Source organism: Sycon ciliatum, unplaced genomic scaffold, assembly GCF_964019385.1.
Source record: "Sycon ciliatum unplaced genomic scaffold, ocSycCili1.1 SCAFFOLD_1253, whole genome shotgun sequence".
NCBI lineage: Eukaryota > Metazoa > Porifera > Calcarea > Leucosolenida > Sycettidae > Sycon > Sycon ciliatum.
Genome location: NW_027044646.1, coordinates 4,107 through 31,884, shown reverse-complemented (window position 1 = coordinate 31,884; position 27,778 = coordinate 4,107). Strand labels below are relative to the sequence as shown.

At 48.0% G+C, this 27,778-nt stretch overlaps 3 protein-coding genes across 3 annotated transcripts; all 3 read right to left on the bottom strand.

The window, feature by feature from the left end:
• Positions 1-1,046: 1,046 nt before the first annotated feature.
• On the bottom strand, positions 1,047-4,013 carry LOC135830493 (putative mitogen-activated protein kinase kinase kinase 7-like). Its single transcript, XM_065342745.1, has 2 exons — positions 3,514-4,013; positions 1,047-2,257 (listed from the first exon to the last, which is right to left on the bottom strand). Exons 1-2 carry the CDS (start codon positions 3,597-3,599, stop codon positions 2,062-2,064), a joined length of 282 nt encoding a protein of 93 aa, XP_065198817.1. The 5' UTR covers positions 3,600-4,013; the 3' UTR covers positions 1,047-2,061.
• A 5,864-nt stretch (positions 4,014-9,877) lies between these two features.
• Positions 9,878-10,417, bottom strand: LOC135830495 (group XIIA secretory phospholipase A2-like). The gene has a single exon (XM_065342748.1). It carries the CDS (start codon positions 10,415-10,417, stop codon positions 9,878-9,880), a length of 540 nt encoding a protein of 179 aa, XP_065198820.1.
• Positions 10,418-11,719: 1,302 nt separating this feature from the next.
• LOC135830494 (chromodomain-helicase-DNA-binding protein 7-like) lies at positions 11,720-26,156 on the bottom strand. The gene is made up of 8 exons (XM_065342747.1): positions 25,632-26,156; positions 22,023-22,231; positions 18,730-18,944; positions 18,048-18,423; positions 16,922-17,122; positions 15,744-15,909; positions 14,592-14,667; positions 11,720-13,526 (listed from the first exon to the last, which is right to left on the bottom strand). The coding sequence occupies exons 1-8, from the start codon at positions 25,810-25,812 to the stop codon at positions 12,704-12,706; spliced, it is 2,247 nt and encodes a 748-aa protein (XP_065198819.1). The 5' UTR covers positions 25,813-26,156; the 3' UTR covers positions 11,720-12,703.
• Positions 26,157-27,778: the final 1,622 nt, after the last annotated feature.

Sequence of the window (27,778 nt, the reverse complement as noted above, 5' to 3'; positions counted from 1 at the left end):
AATGGTCTTGGTCCGAGAAAGCTGAGACGCTCCCTTCCTACTTGAATCCCAATCGAACTCGCGCACTCCACCGAAACTGGGTGACTGCGCCCTACTAGATGGGGATTTGTATGCAAATGTCACTAAAAGCGCCATTTCGTTCTTATAAAAGCACGGATGACCGCGATTGGCCCATATGTTGTAGTCTTTTGGACGCTGAGTCGACTGGTTTTGGTCCGAAAAGGCTGTGATGCAGCGTTCCTCCTTTATTCCCAATCGAACATGGTTGAACAAGTGGTCACGTGCTCCTGGGTGCCCAAATCACCTGCCAAGCTACAGCTGCTCTTGTCTTGCCTGCCTGCCACTCCCGGTATGGTTTCCATTCCATTGCGTATCTTGGTGCCGACAGGTGGAATGCGGCTCCTCCATCTTGTCGCCTGGCCGAGTCGCCTGCTTTGTTTCGCGCTCACACAAAGTCTCATTTAGGGTTCCCAGTAAAAGGCAACATTGCCTGTGGGAAATCCCTAACAAAATAAGAAGAAAAAAAAAAAATAATAATAATAATGGTCACCACGCCAGCAGGCGACAAATTTCACACCAAGGTTCAACTCGAGTTCAACTCGAGTGACAGGAGTGCACCCAAAAAAGGTCAAACAGGCTAGTAAGTTAAAGTTGTACCCTGCAGGCACGGTGACCAGGTGACTGGTGTACGCAGGAGCACGTGACGTGACCGCTTGTTCAACCATGTTCGATTGGGAATAAAGGAGGAACGCTACATCGCAGCCTTTTCGGACCAAAACCAGTCGACTCAGCGTCCAAAAGGCTACAACATATGGGCCAATCGCGGTCATCCGTGCTTTTATAAGAACGAAATGGCGCTTTTAGTGACATTTTGCATACAAATCCCCAACTAGTAGGGCGCAGTCACCCAGTTTCGGTGGAAGTGCGCGAGTTCGATTGGGATTCAAGTAGGAGGGAGCGTCTCAGCTTCCTCGGACCAAGACCATTCGACTCAGCACCCCGAAGACTACAACTGGTGAAATTTTGATTTTTTGCCTTAACTTCCCCTTTGAATAAATAATAAATTTCACGGTTCGCGTGAGACTCGGCTAGAAGTCGAGTTTTCCGCATCCGCCGTGGGAACGCCACCACCCTCTAGGATCAAGTCGCAGATGCAGCGCCTAAACGGTGGGAGGTGAGTAGATCAGACCCACCACCAAGTGGTCAAAGACCGAAATCCCATTAGCTGCATCGTGTCCTTTGACCTCCTCTCAAACAAACATTAGCCATTAGGAAGATCGTTACTAGTAAAATACCACACTACAACGTACAGTTGTGGCCAATTCCATCTAGCAGAGGCTGTATTTCTAGTATCTCACCACTTTTGAAGCTAATATGCCAACAATTCTTTTAGCCGATTTTCCAATATATTCCAATTTTGCAGCCGATTTTCGTACAATCAGCTGATTTTGCAGCTGAATCTGATGTATTTTCGAGCTTAGCGAAAAGCCGAATAGGGGAAAAACGGGCCGGGTTCGGGGAAAGCCTACTCTACAGCATCGACACTCTTGCAGTGACTTGACCTTGATGCTATAATTACTCTTCTGCTTGTCTCTTCTTTTTCGTCCTCCATCTCTTACCGGTTTTCCCATAGCAGGTATCTCATCACTCAACCGAACACAGGAATCCCCCTCGACAGGCGATAATACAATACAATATAAACCATGTGGTGGTTCGTTGCTGAGACTGGTTTACAACAGAGTAGTGGTTGTGTAAGTTCCATCAAGCCAGGTCATGAGACCATTATCATTGAAGTAGGCGAGAGCTGAAGACGCTGACAGATAATCAAAATCACCCTGATGATGCGTGGTAAGTCTGTTTTCAACTTTATTCACACCAGATGCATAGCACATGGACCACACATGCATACATGAGTACCGGTACATGTACACACTCACACCTTCCGGTAATCGGGGTTCGGGTTAACCGAAAACAGCCCAGCTCGAGAGAAGGCGTGTTGCAGGAACTGAGAGATCAGAATAATATCAAGCACTCACTTGTTGAACTTCCAGATCATGGAGTTTATCGCTGAAGCATGGACAGTTGGCCGCTTCCCGGTCTCAAGCAGGCCTCGACCAGGTGGCGATAGTCATAGGGCATACCCGGTGGAATAGGCAGCTGGTGACCATTCTCTATTGCCTTCTCCACGTCCGTCTCACGCTTCAGATGTCCGTATGGCGTTTGCCTGGTGGAGATCTCCCAAAGGACAACGCCATAGCTGTGAGAATGATGACAAGAGAAAAGCACCATACAGGCAAACAATCAACTACACATGTACATGACAAATAAGGCAGGGCCGTAGCACCCGGTCCGGCGGGGTAGGCCGCGGCTGGGGCTGTCTTTGACAGCGTTTACCCACCCACTTCATGCACAATGTGTGTTTTTGTCAACGATGTTCATTTCTGGCCAAGTATCATATTTGACCTAACCAGATGAGAAATCCCGATGCTACCCTATAAAGTCATGCCTGGGAAAAAGGGAATAGAATGCAATGGGAAGAAAATCTGACTTTCACCATCCTGTCTTGTACCTGTACCTCTGCTATCGGCCATCAATCAACTACACATGTACACATGTAATATGAAATGAAACAGTGCCTTAGAACCTGGTCCGGCTGGTTAGGCCATGGCTGGAGCTGTCTTCGAAAACGTTTACCCACCTAATTCATGCAAAATGTTTTTTTTTGTCAACAATGTTCATTTCCGCTCCAGTATCCCATTCGACGGGACCAAATGAAATCCCGATGCTGCAACCAGGTAAACACACGCCTGGGAAAAACAGAATGCAATGGGAAGAAAATCTGACTTTCACCATCCGGTCTTGTACCTGTACATTTGCTCTCGGCCATCATGTTACATTTCAAAGCTAAAGGGTCTCCACCGTTTCTTCATTTTCTTTTGAACTGTGGTCACCATGGCACGAGAGTACTTTTTACAATGAAGAGAAAGCTAACACTAACAGGAATGCGAAGGCAACACTTCGCAAAATGCATGAATCTGAGAGTAGACTACACTAATTTGTTGTATGTATCCTAGATCAAGAAAGTGTAGGGTACGAGTACATGGTTGTTCAGAACTACACGATCGTGGGAGGGCTCTGTACGGGTACGGTGGTAAGTTATAATTATTATGAGTAATCGATTGTGAGCACCGGAGTGCAGGGATACACTGTACACCATGATATGATATACCGGATAGTGCAAAAGTAGTTCAGCGCAGCGTAATTTTTTATGTAGTAAGGGCGCTGGCCCCGGTCATGCCGTCATCGGATTTCAATGTCCACGACAGTACAATACCAGTACTAGTGTACTGCCCCCTGTTTAGAATCAAAACAATAAAAAGTACTTTTGCTGAGAGCAGGTGGTATTTTTTGTTTCGGGAGAAAGCAGCTGTGCTCCACAATACACAGCGTGTCTGTGATCGTGGTTTCTTAGAGTGATTTTAGAATTACACCTTTCACAAATTTCACACTCACCTGTAGATATCGGCTTTCTCGTTGTAGTGCTCGCCACGCACTGACTGCGGTGATTTCCAGCGCAGAGTCCCCACGCCGCGAGTCATCACTGATGCCGAATAGCGCTGATACGTCTCTCCATGGTTTGTGGAGACGTCGGTGAGTAGAGGCGTTGACAGATTGGTCTCCTGGCTTCCTGATAGTGCGAGCGAGCTCTTGGAATCATGCCTGTCAAGTACTGCTCCGGTACAAGGAGGCTCGATAAGTACATTTTCCTTGGGGCTTTCGCCTACGGACTGCGCGCCCGCCGCCGTGTTTGATGACTGCGTCAGGCCAGTTTGAGCGGCACTAGCACTGGTGCTGATTGCTGCTGTCGCGTCGCCTTCTCCTCATCCAGAATGGCCATAAATCGCGAGTTGCCAAGATCGCCGATTTTCACCACCCACTTGTCGCTGACTAGAAGGTTGGGAGATTTCAGGTCTCGGTGCAGACGTGGCGGGTTGGATTCGTGCAGATACCAGGATACGTCATACCTCGGGCTGTGTCCAGGCCAGGGCAAATCTCAGATGATCATGGTGTGTGAACACGTGACCGCCATCGTGGAGTACATTGTGGAGAGAACCTCGCCGCAAGTACTCCATCACGATAAACGGTCTTTTGCTGGAATGATTTGTGCCAGCTCCCAAGAAGATGACGATGTTGGGGTGACGAATTGAACGCAGGACCTCAGCTTCCTGGGCGAACTGGTCTGTCTGCAAGGTATTTCTACCAGTATATTTGGGGAGTACATGTACTTTCACAGCTACTAACATGTCGCTGAACTCGGCTTGCCACACTTGCGAGAATGCTCCCCTGGCCAGTTTCTTGGTGAGGTTCAGCGATGACCAGCGTATTCTTGCTCCGATGTTGATCTGGTCTAGCTTCTTCTGATACAGTCGCATACTCTTGTGCTTGTCCTGCAGCTCTCTCTCCTTGAGCTTGAGTTGCTGGCTTCCGGTGTGGTATTTACGTAGAGCAAGAGCAATGAAGGAGACGAGGAGCAGAATAGCGGATGCAATGGCCAAGCTCACCAGTGGTAGTCTACAGTTGTCATACGACACGTAACCAAAGTCGCAATGGCAGCTGGCGCTGAAGTCGGTCACGATGCACACCCCGTGCTGATGGCAATACTGGGAATGGCATGGGGATATTGCAATGCAGGAGCTCGATCCTTCTGTCTCTGTTGTTGTGAAATTGGGACACGGTTTGCAACCGCCATGTAAAGTTGAAGAAAATAAACCATGCGCACAGGGTCGACACGTCTTATCCTCATGCAGCTCGTACCCCATCGGACAGAGCTCGGTCTCAATCGTTAGATACCTTTCTTGCTGTCTGGTGATTGTCGTTCGCGAGAATACATAAAGACGCTGCCCTCTCACGATATGGTGACCATAGCTGTTGATTGTATTTCCATGGTTGAAAAAGGGCACCACCCTGGCCTGCGCTTGTATGTTAGAAGTACTCAGAAGAATAAGGTCTGCAATCTCGATATCGAACAAAGACCGACCACCAAGCAATAGTATGCCATTCTTGTTGTACTGAACACTAGCGAACCGCCTTCTCTTACGCAGCCAGGGCCTAACGGAGACTTGGTTGATTCGAATTGTACCGTTGTCTAAGTACCGGGAGATATCCAGTGCCACTATGTAGTCAGTACATGCTGACGACGTGTCTCCGAATACGAAAAGAGTATGATTGATCTGTGCTGCTCGCGGATTGCAAAGACGTGGCATTACTGCGCCGAAGAGACTCGTGGGTTTGAGAATCTTCCATGTTCCTTTATACTGGCGACATATGCCTGTGGCGTTGTTGGTGCGAGACGTCGAAGCGCGCTTTTGGACATTGAAGACCCAGAACGTGCAGTAGCTATCCACATCCGGTCGTTTGTTCGTTCTGGTATTGTGCACATTATACTTTGGCACTCCACCGTACAAAATAATGGTGTGGTTGACGGCAAGTAAAGATGGGAAAAGAAGAGGACGAGGGCGAAAAGGCGAATGAACCTCTTCTAGCTCTCGCCATTGAGTTCCCTCTATATGATCTCCTGTCTTACTTAGAATGTGCATGTATCGCAGGCTGGAGGAAATCGTGCAATATTTGTCCAGTTGTGGAAGTTTGATCAATTGCGGTAGATATTTAGTGCACTGAAGGCCACCGTAAGAAAACACCCGATAAGTATTGGCGTGCTCTTCGTCATCTCTCAAGGTCACAATTGACTGAAGATATCTGCCTGTGCTCACCTTTGGTGCATGTACTCTTCGAATCGAATGGTCTTGGTCCGAGGAAGCTGCGACGCTCCCTTCCTTCTTTTTCCCAATCGAACCTGCGCACTTCCACCGAAACTGGGTGACTGCGCCCTACTAGATGAGGATTTGTATGCAAAATCTCACTAAAAGTGCTATGTTGTTCTTATAAAAGCACGGATGACCGCGATTGGCCCATATGTTGTATAGTAGTCTTTTGGACGCTGAGTCGACTGGTTTTGGTACGAAAAGGCTGTGATGCAGCGTTCCTCCTTTATTCCCAATCGAACATGGTTGAACAAGCGATCACGTGCTCCTGGGTGCCCAAATCACCTGGTCACCACGCCAGCAGGCGACAACTTTCACACCAAGGTTCAACTCGAGTGACAGGACCCAAAATAGGTCAAACAGGCTAGTAAGTTGTACCCTGCAGGCACGGTGACCAGCTGACTGGTGTACGCAGGAGCACGTGACCGCTTGTTCAACCATGTTCGATTGGGAATAAGGAGGAACGCTGCATCGCAGCCTTTTCGGACCAAAACCAGTCGACGCAGCGTCCAAAAGACTACAACATATGGGCCAAGCGTGGTCATCCGTGCTTTTATAAGAACGAAATGGCGCTATTAGTGGCATTTTGCATACAAAGCCCCATCTAGTAGGGCGCAGTCACCCAGTTTCGGTGGAAGTGCGCGAGTTCGATTGGGAATAAAGGAGGAAGGGAGCGTCTCAGCTTCCTCGGACCAAGATCATTCGACTCAGCACCCCGAAGACTACAACTGGTGAAAATTTGATTTTAGGGTATACTTCCCCCTTAACTTTATTCCGCATTTGTCTGTATCTATCTGCATCAACATTTTTAGCCCCAACTATGACTCTCCCTCTCAATCCTCATGCACCACCTTTTATACCCCATGCATCTACGCCGACTCAGTCTGGCATAAAGATAGCCACGCTCAATGCATGCAGCTTTTAAGCAAAAGATACAAACTCCCAGAGATTGCCAGCCTCATCCGCACGCGTCAGTACGACATATTGGGTCTATCAGAGACATGGCTAGATCCCGAGATTACTGACGGAGAGCTCAGTATTGACGGGTACAATCTGATTCGAAAAGACCGCACTCAACGCTTGGGTGGCGGAGTCTGCTTCTACTACCGTCAAGATCTCCCAGCTCGCTGAGGACTGGAACCATTCCATCCGCATTTAAATTGGCGTCTGTCGTGCCACTGTACAAGGCCGGTGACCCATCAGTCCCCACCAACTATAGACCTGTATCCCTTCTCCCAATAGTGTCCAAGTTGCTGGAGAGGGTAGTGCAACACCAGTTAGTTCGTCATTTGGACTTGAGCAAGGCATTACCCGAAACACAATTTGCCTTCCGCAAGAAATGCTCTACGGAAGACGCCCTCTGTGTGCTGACGGATAATCTGCAGAAGGCGAGAGACAGTGGCAAGACCACAGGACTGTGCCTATTAGACATGTCGAAGGCTTTTGATAAAGTGCACCACGACAAGTTGATCCAAGACCTCCTTGCGGTTGGAATTTCTGGAAAAGCCCTTAGTTGGTTCGTCGACTACTTGTCCGGCCGCAAGCAGCAGATCCTCATCTCGCCTTCAACCAGCCCTGCTCTGGCTTGCACCTGCGGAGTGCCCCAAGCCCAAGGCTCTGTTCTCGGCCCTGTCCTCTTCAGTATAATACACGAGATGTCCCTTTGGTTTCCTCGCCTGTGCCAAGTGTACAATTTGCAGATGACATAGCCCTGTACGACTCCCAGGCCTCAGCGGCGGAAGCGTCCAGAACCCTCACCACAGCGGCAACTGCTCTGGCCAATTGGCTGAAGTCTCGAGGCCTCATCTTGAACGCCGCCAAGAGCCAGGTTCTGACTATCTCTCCCCAGCAGCACGTACAGGAAGTAGCAGTCAAAAGCGGCGACTGTCTCCTCCCTTCAGCGTCTTCTGCGCGCTACCTCGGCGTTCACCTTTTGACAATCGCCTAGACGCTCTCGTCAGGTGTATGTGAAAGCGGTCATAATGCCCGACCTGCTTTATGGCTCCTCTTGCTTTTCAGCCGCAATGCGAGAGGGTCAACTGAAACGACTGCAAACTGCGCAAAACAGAGCCATCCGCTGTATCGATGGCAACCCACCCCGAACAGCCATGCAGCCGCTGCTCACTAGCACTGCTCACTCCCTGTACCGTGTCGCTACTACAGTACAGTACCGGTACTAGCAAGAGTACTCTTGGTACATGACTGTACTAGTATCGTCACGTGTGTACGTAAATAAGTGAGTCTCACCTAGTAGTAGTAGGGAGTCTACTACATGTAGTAGTAGTACCTGGGCCTTGTGCTAGGTAAATGTTTGTTGTGGTGGCCAGGCGGTAACGATCATGACTGCTAGTATTTCTGTTGCACAACCTCCGTTGCCCTCCGGTTCCGATATCACGTTCCACACAACACAGCGAAAAAGCCTACAATCTCCGTGCATGGTCTCTGGTAGGTGCTAGCGCCTTGACCGGAGAATGTGCGACCATTTTGACAATTGATAGAATTGCACATACCGGTATAATTATGACTGTCTCCTTTATTCACTCCTTTCGAAGGCGATAAGCCAGTCCCACCGGGAAGATAATTCCATGGGTGGGACAGCAAAAGAAAGTGAAAAAATATACAACCCTAAAAACCAAAGGGACAAGAAATAGGGGAAGGAAGAGGAAGAAAGGAAAGAACCTCAATCTGAACTCCAATATCAAAACAATAATAAAGAATTTGCAGCAATAGGCATTCTACAAGTGATAAGGACGTTGAGATCGGTCAAAGCTCGAAACTTGGTGAGCCGAATGATGTTGCTAGGGGATTTATTATGACATTGGGATTCGGAATCGGTAACAGTGTATTACTGAGACCTCTATAGAGTCCACTCTGAAGTAGCACAAGGGACAAAAGCCGACACCAGACTCAGGTATGGCCTATGCAAATTGTAGCCAAGTGCAAAAGCCTAAACTGGGCAGCGTCAGAGTGCTAAATCAAAGTACATCAACCAGTAAAGGGAGTAACAAAGGAAATATCTTTATCAGTCTCAATCCGGATTAGGATTGGTGGTTACACAAAATTTACTTGTCAAGTAATTAAAATTAACGGCTATACTGTACCCAAGTCTGTAGTACTACGAGCCATAATAATAATAAAACTGTGTCGGCTAATTTTAGCGCCAGTGATGTTTTAACGAAAGGAGTGTTTTCGCTTAAGTTTAAGTTTGCCGCGCCAATCGAATGTACAAGATGTACAGTATAGTATTGTATAGTACTGTACAATGCATGAAGTTGATTGGTCCAACTAGAACAATGCAGTCATCTGTTTTACTCTGAAACTCGGATTGCTAAAATGTTTCATCGTGAATTGGTCCAGATTCAGAAAATGCTAAAAAAAGTTACCTGCTGAAATTGGCCGTTCTGCAGTAAAGGGTGTAATGTTGCTATGTGGAGACTTTGTCAGTGGGACTGGCTTACAGCCAGTGAACGCTCTGCGTGTACAAAAAAATCACTGTCAGTTCGTAAGAGACTCGGCTAGAGGCCGAGTTTTCCGCAGTCGTAGGAACGCCACCACCCTCAAGGATCAAGGTGCAGATGCAGCTCCTAAAGCGGGGGGGGGAGTAGATCAGACCTACCACCAAGACAAGTGGTCAAAGACTGAAAATCCAATTCGCTGCATCCATGCTTCCATGTACAGTACAAAGGATGGCTTATTATTGATCTACTACGGTATGTGCTATTATCAACTTCAATTAAAAAATACTAGTAGTACTTCTGAAACATGTGCCATGAGTATCATGAAGTCAACAGTTGAATTTAGTACTGTATTATCTTTCACACTCAATATCTCAATATTGGTGTTTTAAATACATACAACCAAAACTGCTCTTCCCAAATTTCGTAAAATGTAGCGATTGACTATGAAATTGAGAAAAATAATATTATGGTTTCTCCGGGACCAAAGGGATAACATGCTCAGCGTTATTTTGTTGTCATGATTATAACGAAATAAATTATATGAAGTTTAGTTGTTGGCAAATTTGGGAATAAGACATGGATCGGGCATGTGTAAAGTTACAGACCACCTAGGCTGGGTCTCTTGCATTCGCACGCATCACGCTGGGACTCGAGGTAGGGATCACAGCCCATCGCCACCACACCGGCGTACATCATGTCGGCCGTCGACTTGCACTGGGACACTTCCTTTCCACGCAACACACCGGCTTTCTTATAGCGCGTGCACGTCTTCTTCATGCACTTCTCAAAGTCCTTGTCGCACACGCCCCGGCCCGACGCCGAGCCACCGTCGCAGGTATCGTAGCAGATGTCATGCTTGTTGCAGCACTTCTCAAAGTCCGGGTACTCGCTGACGTCCACGCGAAAGAAGTCCGTGCCGCAGCCGTTGTGACGCGGCGTATGGCCTGCCCGTTCGACCGGAGAATGGCCGTTGGGACACGAGTGCGTACACCCACTTCCTCCTGCGCCTCCCATGGCACCGCCAAACAGAGATAGCAGGCCGGATAAGTCGCCCAGGTCTTCATCTCCCTCACATACACAATACGGTGCGACCGCTAGTAGTAACAGCACCCACGTGACTAGACAGCACGTGGCCATATCAGCAATAAACCTGCAACGCATTATTATCGTATTTTGTCTTCTGTTTGAGACGAGCTGGTAGAGCTATTGCACAGTCAAGCCAGAGATCAGCGCTTCATTGGTCAGCTCCTATCCACAAATACACGTAGCTTTGGGAACAATGGGAATAGGAAAGCTACAACTAAAAGTCCAACGCTCATCAGTTCGGAAACAAAAATGATAATGGATATTTCCTGTTGATGCCGGCTTGTACTTCCACGCACTGCCAGGTGGGCTAGGCTACCTACAATTACTTGATCAAATAAATAATGTGTGAGTCTAAACCTCAGCTCAACAGCAATGATACTAACTAACTTCGTCGAGGGCAACCTACTTCTTTTCAAGACGAGCTGCTGAAGCACGAAAAAATGATTCTGGCCAAAAATCAACACGTCAGCCTTGCAGGGAAGAGGCCCTTGTCCTGATTTGAAATCGAGATGCGCCACGCGTGTGCACTTATGACAAGTAAGTTATATGTATGGCCTGGCTAGCTTGAACAAAGACTTTGTTGTTGAATGGCATCACGCGTGCACGCCGCCCACATGCATATTTTGCATGTGGGCGACGATTTGAAAATTGAAAGGTCAAGACGAGAGGTGACAACTGACAAGCAGCGACATTGACACGTGACGAGCACAACACAGTATTTCACAAGCCGGCACATTTTTAAAGACACACAATGACTTTTATAGAAAGTGTATAATAATCTCCACTGAGTCTGTATCCACTGAATCCATGCTGTGAATGATCATCATCAAGAGTTGTCAATTTGTCATCGATTACTATGACTCCTGATGTATGTTGTTGTATGACATGATGTGGCCATTGCAATCATTGATGACCATTCCAAAGACAAGGCAGGATAAAAAACACCGTATTTCAAGTTACTACTCCCTGGTTCTTTACAAATGTAGTACTGACTGTATCGGGAATGATCCATCTCGGTCACGCTCAAGCAGACCATGAGACGCGGCGTTGGAGACGGGGACCAGTGGAGAAGAATTCACAGATTATTCACATACAATCATTATTATTATAAAAATAATGACTGCATGCTCACTCACTGCACTGCTATGATCGTTGTGTCCGTGAAAAGATACAATGAGACTGGTCACCATGCGGCCTGCCCGCGGTACAACCCTTCGATCAGATGGTAGATGCCTAGAACGCAGCCATGACCTGCATAGTGTGTACATGGTTGTGTACTCGGCATGAACAGGGTTCCGTTCGGACCACCCCTTGCACACCGCCCAGCTGCGACAAGCATCACCGAAACAGAAGTAAGATAGAAGAGTAAGATAGAAGACTAGTAAGATAGAAGACTAGTAAGATAGAAGAGAGATCATAGTGAGATTGAGAGCCAGCCCTTGGGACTGTGGTGCAGGAGACTGGGACAGGTAATTGGAGAAATATATTAGAAGTTGCGAGCACCAACAACACAACACTTTACAAACAAAACAGCACTCGATGACGGATTATCGTTAGACACTGTGATGGATGTACATGATTGTGCATGCATGAGGCGTTTGTAAACGTTACAATATCATCACTGAGAAGGACATAAACTTGAGTAATGGCGACGATGCTGATGATATAAATCAGAATAGTCTCTATGAAAATTTGAAATAGAACAGTTTTTTCTCTCAAAACTCAAACAATACACACACACAGTCACAGGTTTCACTCACAGTTTTCAAAGAGAACCGTGACAGGTGACTGAACATGAAAAAAAAGAGCTCGATCATCGAACGGATAGCGGAATGACCAATGGAACAGTCAAACAATCTAGACACAATCTGACAGTTGTCTGGTGCATTCAGCCAATGGCCCGGGCTACCAATGGGCTATCAGGAACACACACAGCACTGCATTAGCAAGGATGATGCTTCCTTCAGCTATCGGCGGCACGTTGAACATTGGCCCAGAGGGCAGTACGCATGTCACGATACACTGGCGCGTCCACATGTTGCTGATGTCAGAAGACAGTATCGTGTTGTACTACTAATCATCTGTGTAGAAGACAGGCACTGCAGCAATAACCACTCACTCAAGCACATATGCCTACATGCTGAAGTATGTCGAAATTGAGCGTAGCTCGCATGATCATAGGTCAGCTGAGTAGCAGTGGTTGCTATGGCTATCCATGGCGCAGGTTTCCATGGTCATCAATGGCAATGGTTGCCATGGTCACCAATGACAATGGTTGCCACGGCCACCAATGATGGTGGTTGCTATGGCTATCGATAGCAGTGGTTGGTATAGTCATCAATTACCGGGCATACTCAAAACAGCTGTGGGAGCACCGGCTTTTGACGGGAGGTCAATCATCGAACTACACGAAGCCGTCGTGTGCGACATGGCACCTTGCGAGAGATCTTTCCCCAGGCCCTCTGCACTTTCTTCGGGCTTTACACCTTCTGGCGTCGTCATGGGTGTTAACGTTGTGTTTGCTGTAGGTGTTTTCAATGTATTCGCGCCAGCCAAGAGGTGTTGGCTAATGCCATTTGTCCCTGACGGTGCGACGAGAGGGGCAGCACCAGTGGTATCTCGGTCTCCTTCCGCCGGTGTTGAAGCGGCAGGACACATCTCAGCTCCTGCGGCTCCCATCGTCGCCTTCTGCAGGTTGCCGTTACTTTGCAGGAGAAGTGCTGGAGGAACACTGGACAATGCAGACGATGTAGTACTTGCCGCAATGCCGGCCATGCCGGCTGCTGGGAACTTCAAGCTTGGGTCTCCGAAGAGACTGCCGCCGGTCGAGTTGTAGTCAGCCATAGGAAACGTTGCGTTGCGGTTCGCCAAGACAGCAATTCCACCGGATGTCTGCATAGCCGGTGAAATGAGCGTGTGAACTCCAGTGGGCTCCTCATCGTTATAGTGCGGCACCATGTCCTCCTCGTCGAAATCGTCTTCGTCGTGCGAGGAGTTTGCCGAGGCAATGCTCTTCTCGTCCGAGTCGTCGTCGTCGTCATCGCTGACCTCCTTGTCACCGGTGGGTTCTCGTGACTCTCGCTCCCGCTTCTCACCGCTCTCCTCCTCATCGCTGCCATTGTCATCTGCGCTGGTGAACTTAGTGCATTTCTTCTTCCGTCTGCAGAAAGCCGAGCAAACAGCAAATAGGGAGAGAACACACAACTACTGTAAGACATGTATATATATAACGAGGAAGTAAACATTTTAATGAATGACATTTCTTCGTTATAATAAGATCCATTGAGGTCGTACTGCTGCATATAATATGTTGTGTGTGGATATGCCGGAATACTGCAAGATCGTTCACATAATTATCTTCTCGTTAACCTCTGAATTTTGGACAATCGTTAAATTTGCGACTCGTTATAATAACACATGTCTTACAGTATGACAGTCTCTCTATACCAGCACAGATAGCTGGCCTCAAGGTCAGGAAGTCGAGGGAAAGGGGAATTCATACTTGTAGGAGCAAAGATATCGGAGGTGAGCTTGTAGGAGACCTAACTGTTATCGTTAATTAAGCCCGGCATGTGCCACCAGTATGGTAGTACGGTACAGCTAGCAGTTAGTCATAGTAATGGTCTGGTACGTGCCAATTTCCAGAGCTGGCTGAGTTTCTAAGCAGTTAACACCATTCAATGGCTGGTTGTTAACACATTTTACTAACATAGCTACACGCAGTGGACACGAGTAGATGCGTGGAAAAAAGGACAGCCCTAACTTTATTGACATACAGTCAGACCTCGCATAACTGCACACATCCGTTTTCCACAAAAATATCCGGAGAGGCGAGGGAACCGGATAATCGAACACACATACTGTATGTATGCATGGCATATGCTGTAAATCGGTAACCAACGATTTTCTTCCGGATGGTGAGGGATCCGGATAATAGAGGACCGGATAAGCAAGGTCTGACTGTACTAGAACTAAGACATGACGGAACAAAGGGGCGAACAAGAAGACTCACACATCACGCATGCTCATATCACACAAGCACGCGAGACAACAGACACTTTGGGGAATGTCATCCCACAGGGATATAACACATCGTCCCACAACACCATGTTCGGAACTTCCACGGAAAAAAAGACCTCTTTCCACCGTGCGAATCACACTGCACCATGACCGACAACAGTGAGTGGCCAGGAATCCAGCAGAAGCCGGCTTGCACACCACTAACCTGCATGGTTTGCACCATTTCTCCGTGTGGTCGAGGCCATAGCGAGCCCGACACTTCTTCAGCTGGGTAACCTCATCTAAATTGACATGCACATGATGTAGAAAAGAAGAAACATCAAGATCAGTGGGGTATTGTCAGCACAGCCGAGACTAATCAAAAAAAGAAATATGTTGATTACACTTGCATCGGGATGCATTGATAGTTCCGCGTCCTACATCAAAACGATAACACTGTCTTGTTGAGCTCTGGTTTAAAATGGTAAGCTTGGCAGTAAGGAGTAAAAGCAGCAAGCAGACTATGCACGTTGAAACAGTCCATATACTTGTACATCTCCAGCAGCCACAAACTATCCTTCGCATTTTGCTAATGCCCATCAGCTCTCCATGGCGTCAAACATTAGCACAGTGGTGGGGGGGCAATTGAAATCCAACCCCAGCTCGGCGCGTTCACATTCCAAAGACTCAGCTCGGTGCGTTCACATTGCAAAGACCTAGCACGCGCTTGTAGCACTACGTAATGGAGGCCACTAAAATCGGTGCTGCACTCGGGCACGAAAACCAGGGGTTGGATTTCAGTTGCCACCACTGTAGGGGCATGTTCCATTGTACGAATCCGTGAGCCCCGGACCCGGATTCGCCAAATTCGTACATGTTCGATTGTACGAATCCGTGAGCCCCGGACCCGGATTTGCCAAATTCGTACATGTTCGATTGTACGAATCCGTGAGCCCCGGACCCGGATTCGCCAAACTCGTACATGTTCGATTGTACGAATCCGGATCACGGGCGCACGGATTCGGATCCAGTCAACCCACCTCCCAGAGCCGGATTCGACGGATTCATTTGCATGGTGCCACTCATATCTACTCAAAACTCCACAATATGCGTACACTAGGTCAAGAGTTCACCATAATGCGTACAGATACTACGAGATGAGCTGTAGCAACATGGTTGCTAAGGTTTTTGAAACGGATTATCAGTTGTACACATTCGATTGAATCCGTCTGATCGAAGTGATCTGGTCGGCGGGGATCGGGATCCAGTCTCCACAATCGAATGCAGCCTAGATCTCTTCAGATCTGTGTCTTTGTGTTGGTCGATTTCGCTGCAAGTCAGTGCAGCGGCATCCCGCACCCACCAACTTAGCACGTACCGTTCTGAAGATGGTCACCTCTTCTTGGTCGGCGTCCCTTGCGCGGGCCCATCGAGCTGTAAGCCTCCCTGGGATTGTAGTTGGGGTACATGCGCTGATGCTGCTGGCGCTCTTCTCTGGCAAGTTCGTAGTACTTGCCTTGCTCGGTTCGGGACAGGTTATGCCACTGCAAAATGGAGTCAGACAGAGAGAGAGATCAGTCACATCCAAGATCGTGCATTTCTGTCACCTGTTGGTGCTCTGGATATCGACAACCAAAAGTTCTGGAAGCTGTACTTTACTATTCACCTAACCGGCATGTAACCGGGCAACACCGCCAAGGCAAAGATGCTAGCCCACCCATCTCAAATGGAATGAGTCATCAGCTAGTAGAGGCTGCATGGAGGGACAGCATTGCCATACCTATATCTAAGAAAGGAAATGTTGAGTCAAGAGACTATTGGAGAGGGAGACGAGTATAAACGTAAATAAAAAGGTTCAAGATGCGTGAGTGTGTACAGTTGCAATGTTTTCGGTGAACTAGCAGCGGAGGATACTACTTGCAGTGCAATGTAACTGCACTACAGCTGTCCCTGCGCCAGGGAGAGTATCAATAACTTGGAAAGCAAACACTGACTGGTTGTGCCATCTCGCTCACAGCACATACAGTGAACATGGGATCTAACCACATCGGTAGTACTAGTACAGTTGAACATCGATTATCCGCACATCGACTATCCGACCATTCGATTATCCGTAACAGTTTTTTTGGGCGCACGTGCCGTAGAGTACGCACTGTGCATGTAGTGAGCCATTCAAAAAATACGAAAATTTTGAAAAGTAGCACTCTATTCTATTTACAATGTACATGTACATGTATTTACAGTGTGTTTTCTTATCCCGAACATTTGCCTTATCTGAACACCGCCTGACAGTTGTCTGCCCAGAGGTGGTCGGATAATCGATGTTCAACTGTAGCACTAGGATCCAAGCTTCACCATAGCACTCTCCACTGCTAACTACTAATACAGCACTTTGAAAGAATGCGTCAGCAGCATTGTACAATACAATACATGTACATGCCGCTGTCGGTGCCTGCTGGTACGTGGACACATGTTAGAAGTATTTAGTCAGAGGGGTGCACTCATGGCAGTACCGTAAACTGATAGTTGGTACTGCACACATCATGATAGTCTTACCATCTTGCCCAAGATCTGGTTGATGGCAGCACTCTCTTTCAGTGAACAACTTGCAACAACTATAGGACGCTGCTCCTTCATGAACAACATGAAGGCGTTCAGCGGCTTTTTGATGTGCTGTGGCTTGCGGTACGGTGGGTCGGGCATAGCGTTGGGTCCATGCATCATCATGCGCTCGCCACCCATCATCATAGGCATATTCTGCAGAGTATAAACAACATGTGTCGCATGTACATGACATGTGTGTGTGTGTGTGTGTGTGTGTGTGTGCGCGTGCGTGCGTGCGTGTGGTGTGCGTGCGTGTGGTGTGCGTGCGTGTGGTGTGTGGTGTGTGTGGTGTGTGTGTGGTGTGGTGTGTGTGTGTGTGTGTGTGTGTGTGTGTGTGTGTGTGTGTGTGTGTGTGTGTGTGTGTGTGTGTGGTGTGTGTGTGTGGTGTGTGTGTGTGTGCAAAACGAGGATCAGAATCAGAGTGAAGAGGAGAAGGAGGACAAGGCCGAGAACAAAGATAAGGACGAGACACTCAACAGTATCTACATAGGCTGTGTACCTGTGGGTGTGACCCGAGCAGGCAACGGTCAATTCCTCCGCACGGCAACTGAATTGCAGGGGCGGGGCATAACTAAAAGTTACTGTGATAGCGTGCACTAAACCTCATCATAACGTATCGCCAGTATGCAGCATACTGTCCTGGTTTGACGATAGCCACCAAGTGCAGTGTGCCAGCAAGACCCACGTCGTGCTACTCAGTGGCCACAGACAGTAGCATAGGTTGGCAGCTGTCAGCATCACAATCCCCATACTCAGTAGTAAGTACAAGGAAACCTGTCAAGGAGACCACTCAGATAAAGAGACCACCTGTCCTAGAAGACCACTGCAACCAGTACCAAGGGATGCTATTTGCAGTCAAATGACCCTGGACAAGGAGACCACCTGGTAACAGAGACCACACTTTGAAGGTCCCTTGAGCGGTCGTCTTAGACAAGTTTCACTGTACACACACACACACACACACACACACACACACACACACACACACACACACACACACACACACACACACACACACACACACACACACACACACACACACTTCTGTCAGCGGACTGGTCAACTCTGGTCAACTCACCGCTCGTTGCGGATACATCATGTGATGCTGTCTCATCGCCATTGCCATGTTGTGATTCGGTGGCGGCACCATTTGCTGGGAGTAGCCAGGGTGCGCATGCCGGGGCATGTAACGGTGGTGTGGTGGCGGCGGCGGTCCGTGCGGATGCGGTGGAGCGTGCGGATGCATTCCCGGGTACTGCATGCCTCTGCTCATCGTCGACGATGATTGCTGCGACGGCGGGGCTGGTGGCGCGTGTGGCAGGTCCAGGTGCCCAGGACGATGTGGGCGGCCTGCTCCAGAAGACGGTGGCAGCACTGGCTGCTGATGCCGATGCTGCATGTTGTGGCCGGCGTAGGGGCCAGATGCGCCGGCTGGTCCGCCGCCACCGTGATTCCTACGCAGACACAGAGACACCATAGCATACATGTATGTGTACACCAACATTGCATACGGGTGACTGGTTGTATCAGAAGACTTCACTGTAATGCTGAGCTGCTCAGATTGGCTGAACTGATTCCTTGACTGTCAAGGACAGTAGAACTCCCCTTATCCGGGCACGTTGGGACCAGACACTGCCCGGAACTCGGAACATACACATCGACTGGATGTAAGCGAACAATTTAATTGTATGCCAATGAACGATTTAATGGTACGCCAATCAATGATTCAGGAAAAAGAACAGCCGCCTCAGCAAACTCACCAGTCTTCCTGTGGACGATGCTTTGTGTCCACTTCGATCACTGGTGGGGGAACTCCCGGGTGCTGGTGCTGCACAGCTGGTGGTGGCGGTGCAGGGGGCGAGTGTATCCTAGGTGCCGGGTGTCCATGGCCGCTGGTGATGGGATCCTTGTGGGATGATGGTCCGGCGCCATAACCAGGCTGCACGCCGGCTCCTTGCATGACACTATCAGTATCCTAATGAGCAATCAACAGCCAAGTCAAATACACAACATACAGTAAAATCTGGCTTCAGCGACCAACCCACGGTGCAAGCAAAAGTGGTTGTTAACCCTTTGCCGGTCTAACTCAATGTATGTGAGGGGTGGTCACGCAAATACATGTACACACAACCAGCAACAACTCAAGAACCATGTGATGTAGGTATGGGTAAACCATATATTTTCAAAATCTGTATGCCTGAACGCGTCCAGAAAATTCAAATATGACTAGGTCCAGGCAAGGATAGGGCCCATGGTAGCCCTTCAAGTTGAGAGAAAATACAATTGCGAATGAAATACACGAATATCACAGCACGAAGGGCATACCAAGTTCGTGATGGAGCTGAAGTCGTACGATAAACAATCAGGTAAGGGCTACGTCTTTACAAGAAATGTAGGCTCTCTACAATACCGCCATTGAACACCAACACCTCGCCATCGGCGATACTCCAGCAGCAGCAATTCCCATTCCACGATATCGCAGTTTCGGTTTGTTCATCTCAGCGCTGCTCGCGTCAGATTCACTCTCGCTCAGATGAGAACTCAGGCGCGAGCTTACGCATGCAGTGATTCTCACGGCCAGGCGAATCAGCTGATCGCACCTGACGAGTCCTTGTGACAGTCGCTGTCGCCGTGTCGGCAGCAAGAAGGCTTCCTCTCTGTTTGGAGAATTTTGTTTCTTCATTCGTGGACGATATATTTTTGAACTAGCAGGACTCAACGGAGCTCTTTTTCTCAACACACTACACTGCAAAACCTCCCGGGACATCCAGCCTGGACTGGTGATGTTACTGCTCTCAGAACGCTTGTCAAACACGGCCCCAAGAGATGCACTCGCATTCTTGAAATGCGCGCATGGCGGATGGTCGTCTTTTCCAATTTCAACAAACTTCAGTCGATCGATACGGCAAAAATTTGTATGGTAAGCATGGTTGTTTTGCACATCGTCAGAAAGCCTTGGACCTCAGCTACGCGTAGAGCGCCATTTTAGCTGTCTCCTAGCAACAAGACCCCAAAAAAATGAGGGCCAAACGTACCGATACTATAGTATCGGTACGCTTATGGTAGACCGGTAAAGGGTTAAAGGGGAAGTTAAGGCAAAAATTAAAATTTCACCAGTTGTAGTCTTCGGGGTGCTGAGTCGAATGGTCGTGGTCCGAGGAAGCTGAGACGCTCCTTTCCTACTTGAATCCCAATCGAACTCGCGCACTTCCACCGAAACTGGGTGACTGCGCCCTACTAGATGGGGATTTGTATGCAAAATGTCACTAAAAGCGCCATTTCGTTCTTATAAAAGTATGTATGACCGCGATTGGCCCATATGTTGTAGTCTTTTGGACGCTGAGTCGATTGGTTTTGGTCCGAAAAGGCTGCGATGCAGCGTTCCTCCTTTATTCCCAATCGAACATGATTGAACAAGGGGTCACGTGCTCCTGCGTACACCAGTCACCTGGTCACCGTGCCTGCAGGGTACAACTTACTAGCGTGTTTGACCTTTTTTGGGTGCAGTCCTGTCACTCGAGTTGAACCTTGGTGTCAAAGTTGTACCCTGCTGGCGTGGTGACCAGGTGATTTGGGCACCCAGGAGCACGTGACCGCTTGTTCAACCCTGTTCGATTGGGAATAAAGGAGGAACGCTGCATCGCAGCCTTTTCGGACCAAAACCAGTCGACTCAGCGTCCAAAAGACTACAACATATGGGCCAATCGCGGTCATCCGTGCTTTTATAAGAACGAAATGGCGCTTTTAGTGACATTTTGCATACAAATCCCCATCTAGTAGGGCGCAGTCACCCAGTTTCGGTGGAAGTGCGCGAGTTCGATTGGGATTCAAGTAGGAAGGGAGCGTCTCAGCTTTCTCGGACCAAGACCATTCGACTCAGCACCCCGAAGACTACAACTGGTGAAATCTTAATTTTTGCCTTAACTTCCCCTTTAAAGCCAGGTGGTCTTTGGAACCAGGTCGGATACATTGTGACATATCGGATTGTGTACATACAGTCATGTGCATGATTGTACTTCCATAACTGTACTCATCGATTGACAGGTGTGGAGCATAGAACACTTTCTCCAGCAAAGCACGTCACACTCAAGTGCATGCAGCGCATCCTGCACTGTCCCTTGACAGGCCTTGTCACTTCTGTTGACTGCATGCACATGAATCAGAGCGCACTTCAACCCTGTCAAGATGGCACTTTTGGTCGCTGTGTGCAGGTCCTATACTGCACTTGGTACACTAACAGTCGGTCGCTGGTCTCCCAGACAGGTGGTCGCTGTATCCAGTCCAGTTGTGTAGAACTGTCCATGCATGGAAAAGGTGGTCGTTAAACACAGAGGTCGCTTACCATGACCAGGTTTTACTGTACTACTACTACTACTACTACTACTACTACTACTACTACTACTACTACTACAACAATGTAGTACTGAGTACTAGTATATCAGTGAACCAAGCACACATACCCAGATTGACAGAGACACACAGATGCTGTAGAGGGGCTAGTTTTAGCCTGTAAACTTTTTAGTGCTTTCTGAATCAGGACCACTTTGCGGTGAAATAATTCAGCGATTCAAGTTTCAGAGTAAAAAGAAGATCGGACCAATTATTATTATTATTATTATTATTTTATTTATTTTACTAGGGTGTTTCCCACCCTAGTAATACTGCACTGTACATGCGAAATTTCGACTGGCGTGGAAAAACTTAAAAGCGAAAACACTCCTTTCGCTAAAACATTACCGGCGCTAACATTAGCCGCTTTACAATACATGTACACAGGCAGACAAACAGATAAACATACATTGAGAAGTAGTTGGCGATCTTAAAACGATTAAAAACCGGTACTTGCTTCAGTAAAAAAAGTACTTCGAATTAGCACATCAAAAAAAGTGACTGCACCACTGCACAGAAGGACAGAAGTGATCACGACTGAGTTGACACACATAGGCACACAAACACAGTGTACAGTCTTGTATATAAAGCCTGTCTGGCATAGAAGCCTGTTTTGGAAAGCAAGCCTGATTTTCAACATGGTACATCTTCACTACGGCCTTACCCGCCCTCGATCTCCACGCGGAATCAGTCGTGGACAAGCACCGATATCCTGTATTTGCCCATTGCTATGTGTTTGCATGCCGCCGCCACCGCTGCTGCTGTAGCCAGGATACGGATGGTTACCTCTCTGCTGGTCGGCACTGTAGGGCAGCTTCCCTGCTGGGCTGACACTGTTCAGTACTGTGTTGCCATTGCCTTTGCCGCTTGCCCCTAATACGGAAACCATAAACAGAACACAGAGCAGTCATTGGGCAGTCTTTTAAAAACACCACCAGCACGAGCAGCAACACATTAAATTTAGGATACGTCACAGAGTGTAACTTTTCTAAGAACTCGCAGACTCCATTGCAGCCACTGATAAGTAATTACTATTAGGGTACCTCAATTCGAACTTTCACACTTTACAAATACGGTCTCTTCGCTGCATACGTCACTTCAAAATAAATAAATAATTGAACGCACCAAATTTTCAGGCATGGCCCATCCTCAGGGTGAAAAAACGTTCAACTAATGCCAACAAAAACTGAAACGAGTAGATATGCTGTGCGGTGCTGTAGAAAGGTGATGAGAAGAGCGTGAAAAAAGGGAGCTAAAGATGTGTACGTGTGTATGTGTGGAGGGTAGCAGTAATGGTGAAAAGGTGTCGGGAGAAATGAAAGGAAAAAAAATGTGCCAAAAAGTGCGGTGTGTATGTCACAGTGCGGAGAGTAGCAGCAATGGTGAAAGGTGTTGGGAGAAAGAGAGGGAGGAAAGGAGAGAAGTGTAGAGCTGCATCTGTATGTGTGATTGTGTGTTAGTACTAGTGGTGTGCACGGGTAGTCGGGTACCCGTGCTACCCGTGAGGACCTCGGGTAGACGGGTACCGAATAGTACCCGAAAACCCGAAGTCGCAGATGACATCTTGTACAGTGCACATGTGCAAATAATATACGCATGTCTACCCAGTGCGCAAGGGAATGTGCCGGTGTGCATTGTGGTCTTACCATGGAAACATTACCCGATCGGGTATCCGTGCTACCCGTGGAAAACTACCCGGACCCGATACCCGAAGAAAATGCTACCCGGCTCAGCCCTAGTTAGTACAACATGGAGAAAATGATGCAAAAGTATGCAGCATATCTACTCGTTTCAGTTTTTGTTGGCATTCGTTGAACGTTTTTTTTTTTTTCACCCTGAGGATGGGCCATGCCCGAAAATTTGGTGAGTTCAATTATTTATTTATTTTGAAGTGATGTATGCAGCGAAGAGACCGTATTTGGAAAGTGTGAAAGTTCGAGTTAAGGTACCCTAATAGTAATTATATAAGTGCAATTTATGAGAGAAACAGGATTTTCACCGGAGTGTGCCGAGGGTTCCCATACTTGGGGCTCAGAGACACACCTAGAGGTAACGGGGGCAATGACTCAGCGCTTGCAATCTCGTAAGTGTTGATCGTGTGCGCGTGCGTGTAAGCGGAGGGGTCAGAGAAGTAATGAATTTCACCTTACATAGCTGTACTGCTGAATATCGGAATAGCCCATCGATCCAAACAATCATGACTCTGCTATAGTCTCCTTGCTGAAAATCTCAAGAATAGTATCCAACCAGCGTACTTTCGTGGCCAAGAGATCATTCAGTATGCTTATCCTTGGACTAGGGACGTTTTCTGATGCGTATATGCCTACTGGGCGTTGCCGGAAAGTTGGTTCGAGTGAATACCGAATACGATGTGGGACTCAGTAACCAATCAGGTCACTGTGAGCAGTCACAGCTCCCTTACTGGCCTTAGTCAATCTCATAGACTGTTGGCAGCACTCCCCGGTCCAGACACCCTATCTGATCGAAAACGCCCAACACAGTCCACAGTTCCTCGTCATAGTATGTTATCTTATCTTTACTCTACTTCACCATAGGTACAGGCAGTGCTGCCTTCTTGCTGTGGATCATGAATGATGCCACAGCTCCTGGGCTATGATGAGCAACATCCAACGGAATCTGAGGCCACTTGCCATTTATTCTTTCTATTAGATAATGGTTTCTTTTGCTCAAGGAATACTATGGTATGTCAAGCAGGCATCGATGTCATCAGAGGGTGTAAGTAATCCTCTCGGAAGAGCTCGACAAACCTGGGCAAAGTTGTTTAGTCTCTTGAAATTTCCAGAGATTTTGCAAAGGCTCTCTGGGTTTCGCTGGGGATCGAAACTAGGAGATTCCCTATGCTTGTGGGCCTGTTTGTGCAAACTAGCACAGACGACACATGTTTCATTTCACCAGTATACACGACCAGAAAGAAGTATAAAAGCTCAAAAAGCATCACCAGTCACCCATCAACGTCACCGCCCTTTTGATGCACTCTGCTCCAGTCTCTACGGGAGGGTAGTGCATGAAATGGTCAGTGACCATTCAAGATCCATTCCTTCATTGTACAGTACTTCAAGGAGTGGTGTACTGCGCACACAAGTGGATCTACAAGAAAGGACTATACTGTCTACACTCACCAGATAAACATCAACTACCTACATAATTATACGTGCATGATGCGTATTGCATAAGCCGTGCCATCACCTCCTGCACTATCTCCACCACTACAAGCTATACAGTAGAGTTTGTTTCTCCTGCAACTCCCTCTCTGTCTCTCTCCTGCCATCCTGGTCCGCTGAGGGCACTGGGCAGTTCTTAACGTCTCTAGTTTAGACTTTAGAGTTTAGTGGCATGCACTACTAGCATTAATTTTGATTGTAAATTTATAATACAGGCAATGCAGATGGTGCAGCTTGCGCGTTGGTGCGCACTGGACTGTCGACACGTCGACGAGTGTGACTCTGTACTGACTGTAGTATTTTAGTAGTAACGACGGGGGTCCACGTTGAACACTTATGTACAGTATCATGCTTCAGGAAGAGGTAAAAATGTGTAACTTCATCGACACCGGGACGAGAAGCACTCATTTCGACCCCGACGACTGGCGAAAGATGACCAAAAACAGTGAACAGCGGACGGGCAAGAATGAGCAACATATCACCAGCGCAGAAACCGAACACAACTGCACATTGTCAATATGGCAAAGCCACTGCATGAGAGGTGCATCCCGGTCCTATAAATAATAATATAATGCCCTACTGCTGCCGCTGCTGCCGCTGTCTTGGCTAGGCAGTTCTACGACGAGAACACGACCGTATCGACACCAAGCGCACCGCCGCAAAGGGCTCCACCGTCAAGCGATTCAAGCCACAACCCAGTGGCAGTACACGAGGCGCAGGTGCAAAGCGTCAAACTAATAAGCGCAGTAGCAACCGAGCTTCTTATACCTGCAGAGCATCGCTGCTTCACGGCACTTCCGCGACATAGCTAGGGATCGCAAGAGGTGTTTGGCTAGATCCGAGCTGCCACAAATGTTCCCAGAGCTCGAGCGCCTAGAAAAGTAGTGCTGGGTTTGTTTCTGTGCCTCTGGGGCGCAGCTAGTTCTCAGTCTTGTACATAATCGACGCCTGAAAGGATCGCTGATGCTGTAAGCTGTGAACCTCATGTACACTAGGTCGCGATCCACCCTCTGTTTTCCCGCGTGTCGAGAAGAAGCAGGCGTTAGGCATGCCTCGGCAAATGAACACGATTACGGCAGAGAATGACTTACCCGCGATGGCATTGTTGCTGTACGATGATGAATACGTGCGAAACTCATGGTCGGCACTGCCGTCTGAAAACGCATCGCATCCGTCCTCTCCTTCTTGGTCCTCTGGGCCATCAATTTCCTCATGAGAGAACTGGCGGATCTCGTCTGAAGTCGGCTTCCGCTCCATCATCCTCATACTCATAGCGAGAAGACCAAAATGACGATTATTTTTCTTGCCTTGCTCCCACTTTGACTAGTCCCAGCCAGCCTACACTAGAGTAGAGACTACAAGTCTAAGTTCTACAGTCCCATGGATGGATGAAACACTACTGGCGGCAGAGCACAGCGCCTGTGATCGTGAACTGGGCACGACAAAAGCTGTGTGCGCAGTATGGCCGCAGTCACAGACGATACAGGACAGCTCGGTAGCTCTACTCTACTTCTCTACGACTCTAGCACGCACTGGTGCGTTACGTAGCGTACAAACAAGCTGATTTCGTGATTGTAGCGCCACACCTGTAGCTGTGGCTGTGACCTGGCACGAAAACTCTCTATTCGCTACACATTTGTCCAGGGTGACGATGGTTTACATAGCGATCTAATTATTTGCTGAGTGCAGGCTACTACTGTACTAGATCTACTGGAGTTTTGACTAGCTCAGCATCTGACTTTTACTCGGACTGTGTGTTCATCGACTTTACTTCATTTGACATTGTGTTAGTTCTACTTCTAGCATAACAAGATCACCGGGTCTTGGTGTCAGTAGATCTACCCTCCGCATAACTAAGTGTTACTTCCCGCTCCCAGCTCCCGATGGTCGATCTACTAGTACTACACGCAAACACGTACGAAAAGCAGTATTATTACTAGCGAAGGCTTGTTTACGTATAATGATTGTGTTCTTATGCACGCGTGGAGTGGTGGCTCGGAGTCTGACTGCCTCATTGACATTCTTGTCAAAACCAGAACAGAAAAAGAAGAAGTTAGTCGTACACATACACCATGTAGATCTACACTATACAGTTCATTTCCAGCAGGGTAGACTACAGCTAACTCATACTAGTATTTTGAGCTTGCGTCCAGCTAGTGTATACTATGCAGAACCGTGAGCATGAGGAGCGAGCCACCGGTGCACCTGGTGTTAGCATCGTGACCAGGTGACGACTACGTAGAACTAGACTAGAGCAGTAGAAGTCAACGCTCCTACTCTATCCGCATACATGTTGATCTACCATGTGTACGATCTAAAGAAGTCGAGGTGATACGATCATTCACAGACTGTCAGTCCGGGCACGACGGACCAGGACATCAGCAGCTATCTACAGCAGCATGCACCCCAGACCCAGCCATGCCAGGACTCGAGAGAATACTACTAACTAACTTGAAGTCACTCGGATGCCGAGTGACATGGCACTACTGCCACTACTGTACTGGCACTGCTACTACTGACAGTACATGTACTGGCATTAGTCCCCCCCCCCCCCCCACACACACACACTTGTCTTTGTTGACACTGCATTGCCATTGGTGTTTACGAAGAAAAAACGTAACGTTTAGTTAGATTATGATGCAGACAGTGACACAGTCATCACTACAATATTGAATAAACCATGAAAACAGTTGTCTTTCTCCTTCTACTGCAGTGCAGGCTGGTGGTGTAATGATTATGTAGTACCTGCATCAAGAGTAAATTAAATAATTATAACCCCCTTGTAGTATGTCATGTACATGTACATGTACGTGCACTATTGAGTATTGGCGGAATGAATAAAAAGCGCCTGCTGACCACATACGTGTTGTGCATGATGTCGCACGTACATGTACATGACGCACGTAGACGTCTACACGTGTACTGACATGATTGATGTAGCTCTCGTGAACATGGTGAACTAGATCGAAGGGCACTGCTAAGGCCAGTACTGCAGTAGGGCTAGGGTAGGGGCGAGTGTTGCACTCCCGTTTGCAGTTGGCAAAACCTGGCTGGGACCCGGATAGGAGCCGTGAATGACGACTCCCTGGTTGGCACATCTACTGAGCACTATTAAAACTAAACTTATCTAAAGAACTAGTGATCATGATGCATGTCCTTCACGAGCTCTTGACTTGAGCGACTCAAATCAGGCATGCATGACCGGTAGCCAGCCTTTGTAGGCACTGCATTGAATGAT

Excerpts from the sequence above, each read along its gene's own strand:
- LOC135830493 (XM_065342745.1), bottom strand. The coding sequence starts at position 3,599 with ATGACTCGCGGCGTGGGGACTCTGCGCTGGAAATCACCGCAGTCAGTG. Across the intron at positions 2,258-3,513 it reads GAGAAAGCCGATATCTACAG|CTATGGCGTTGTCCTTTGGG; the intron begins GTGAGTGTGAAA and ends TCATTCTCACAG.
- LOC135830495 (XM_065342748.1), bottom strand. The coding sequence starts at position 10,417 with ATGGCCACGTGCTGTCTAGTCACGTGGGTGCTGTTACTACTAGCGGTC.
- LOC135830494 (XM_065342747.1), bottom strand. The coding sequence starts at position 25,812 with ATGAGTATGAGGATGATGGAGCGGAAGCCGACTTCAGACGAGATCCGC. Across the intron at positions 22,232-25,631 it reads CAGCAACAATGCCATCGCGG|GGGCAAGCGGCAAAGGCAAT; the intron begins GTAAGTCATTCT and ends TTTCCGTATTAG. Across the intron at positions 18,424-18,729 it reads CATCGTCCACAGGAAGACTG|GAATCACGGTGGCGGCGGAC; the intron begins GTGAGTTTGCTG and ends GTGTCTGCGTAG.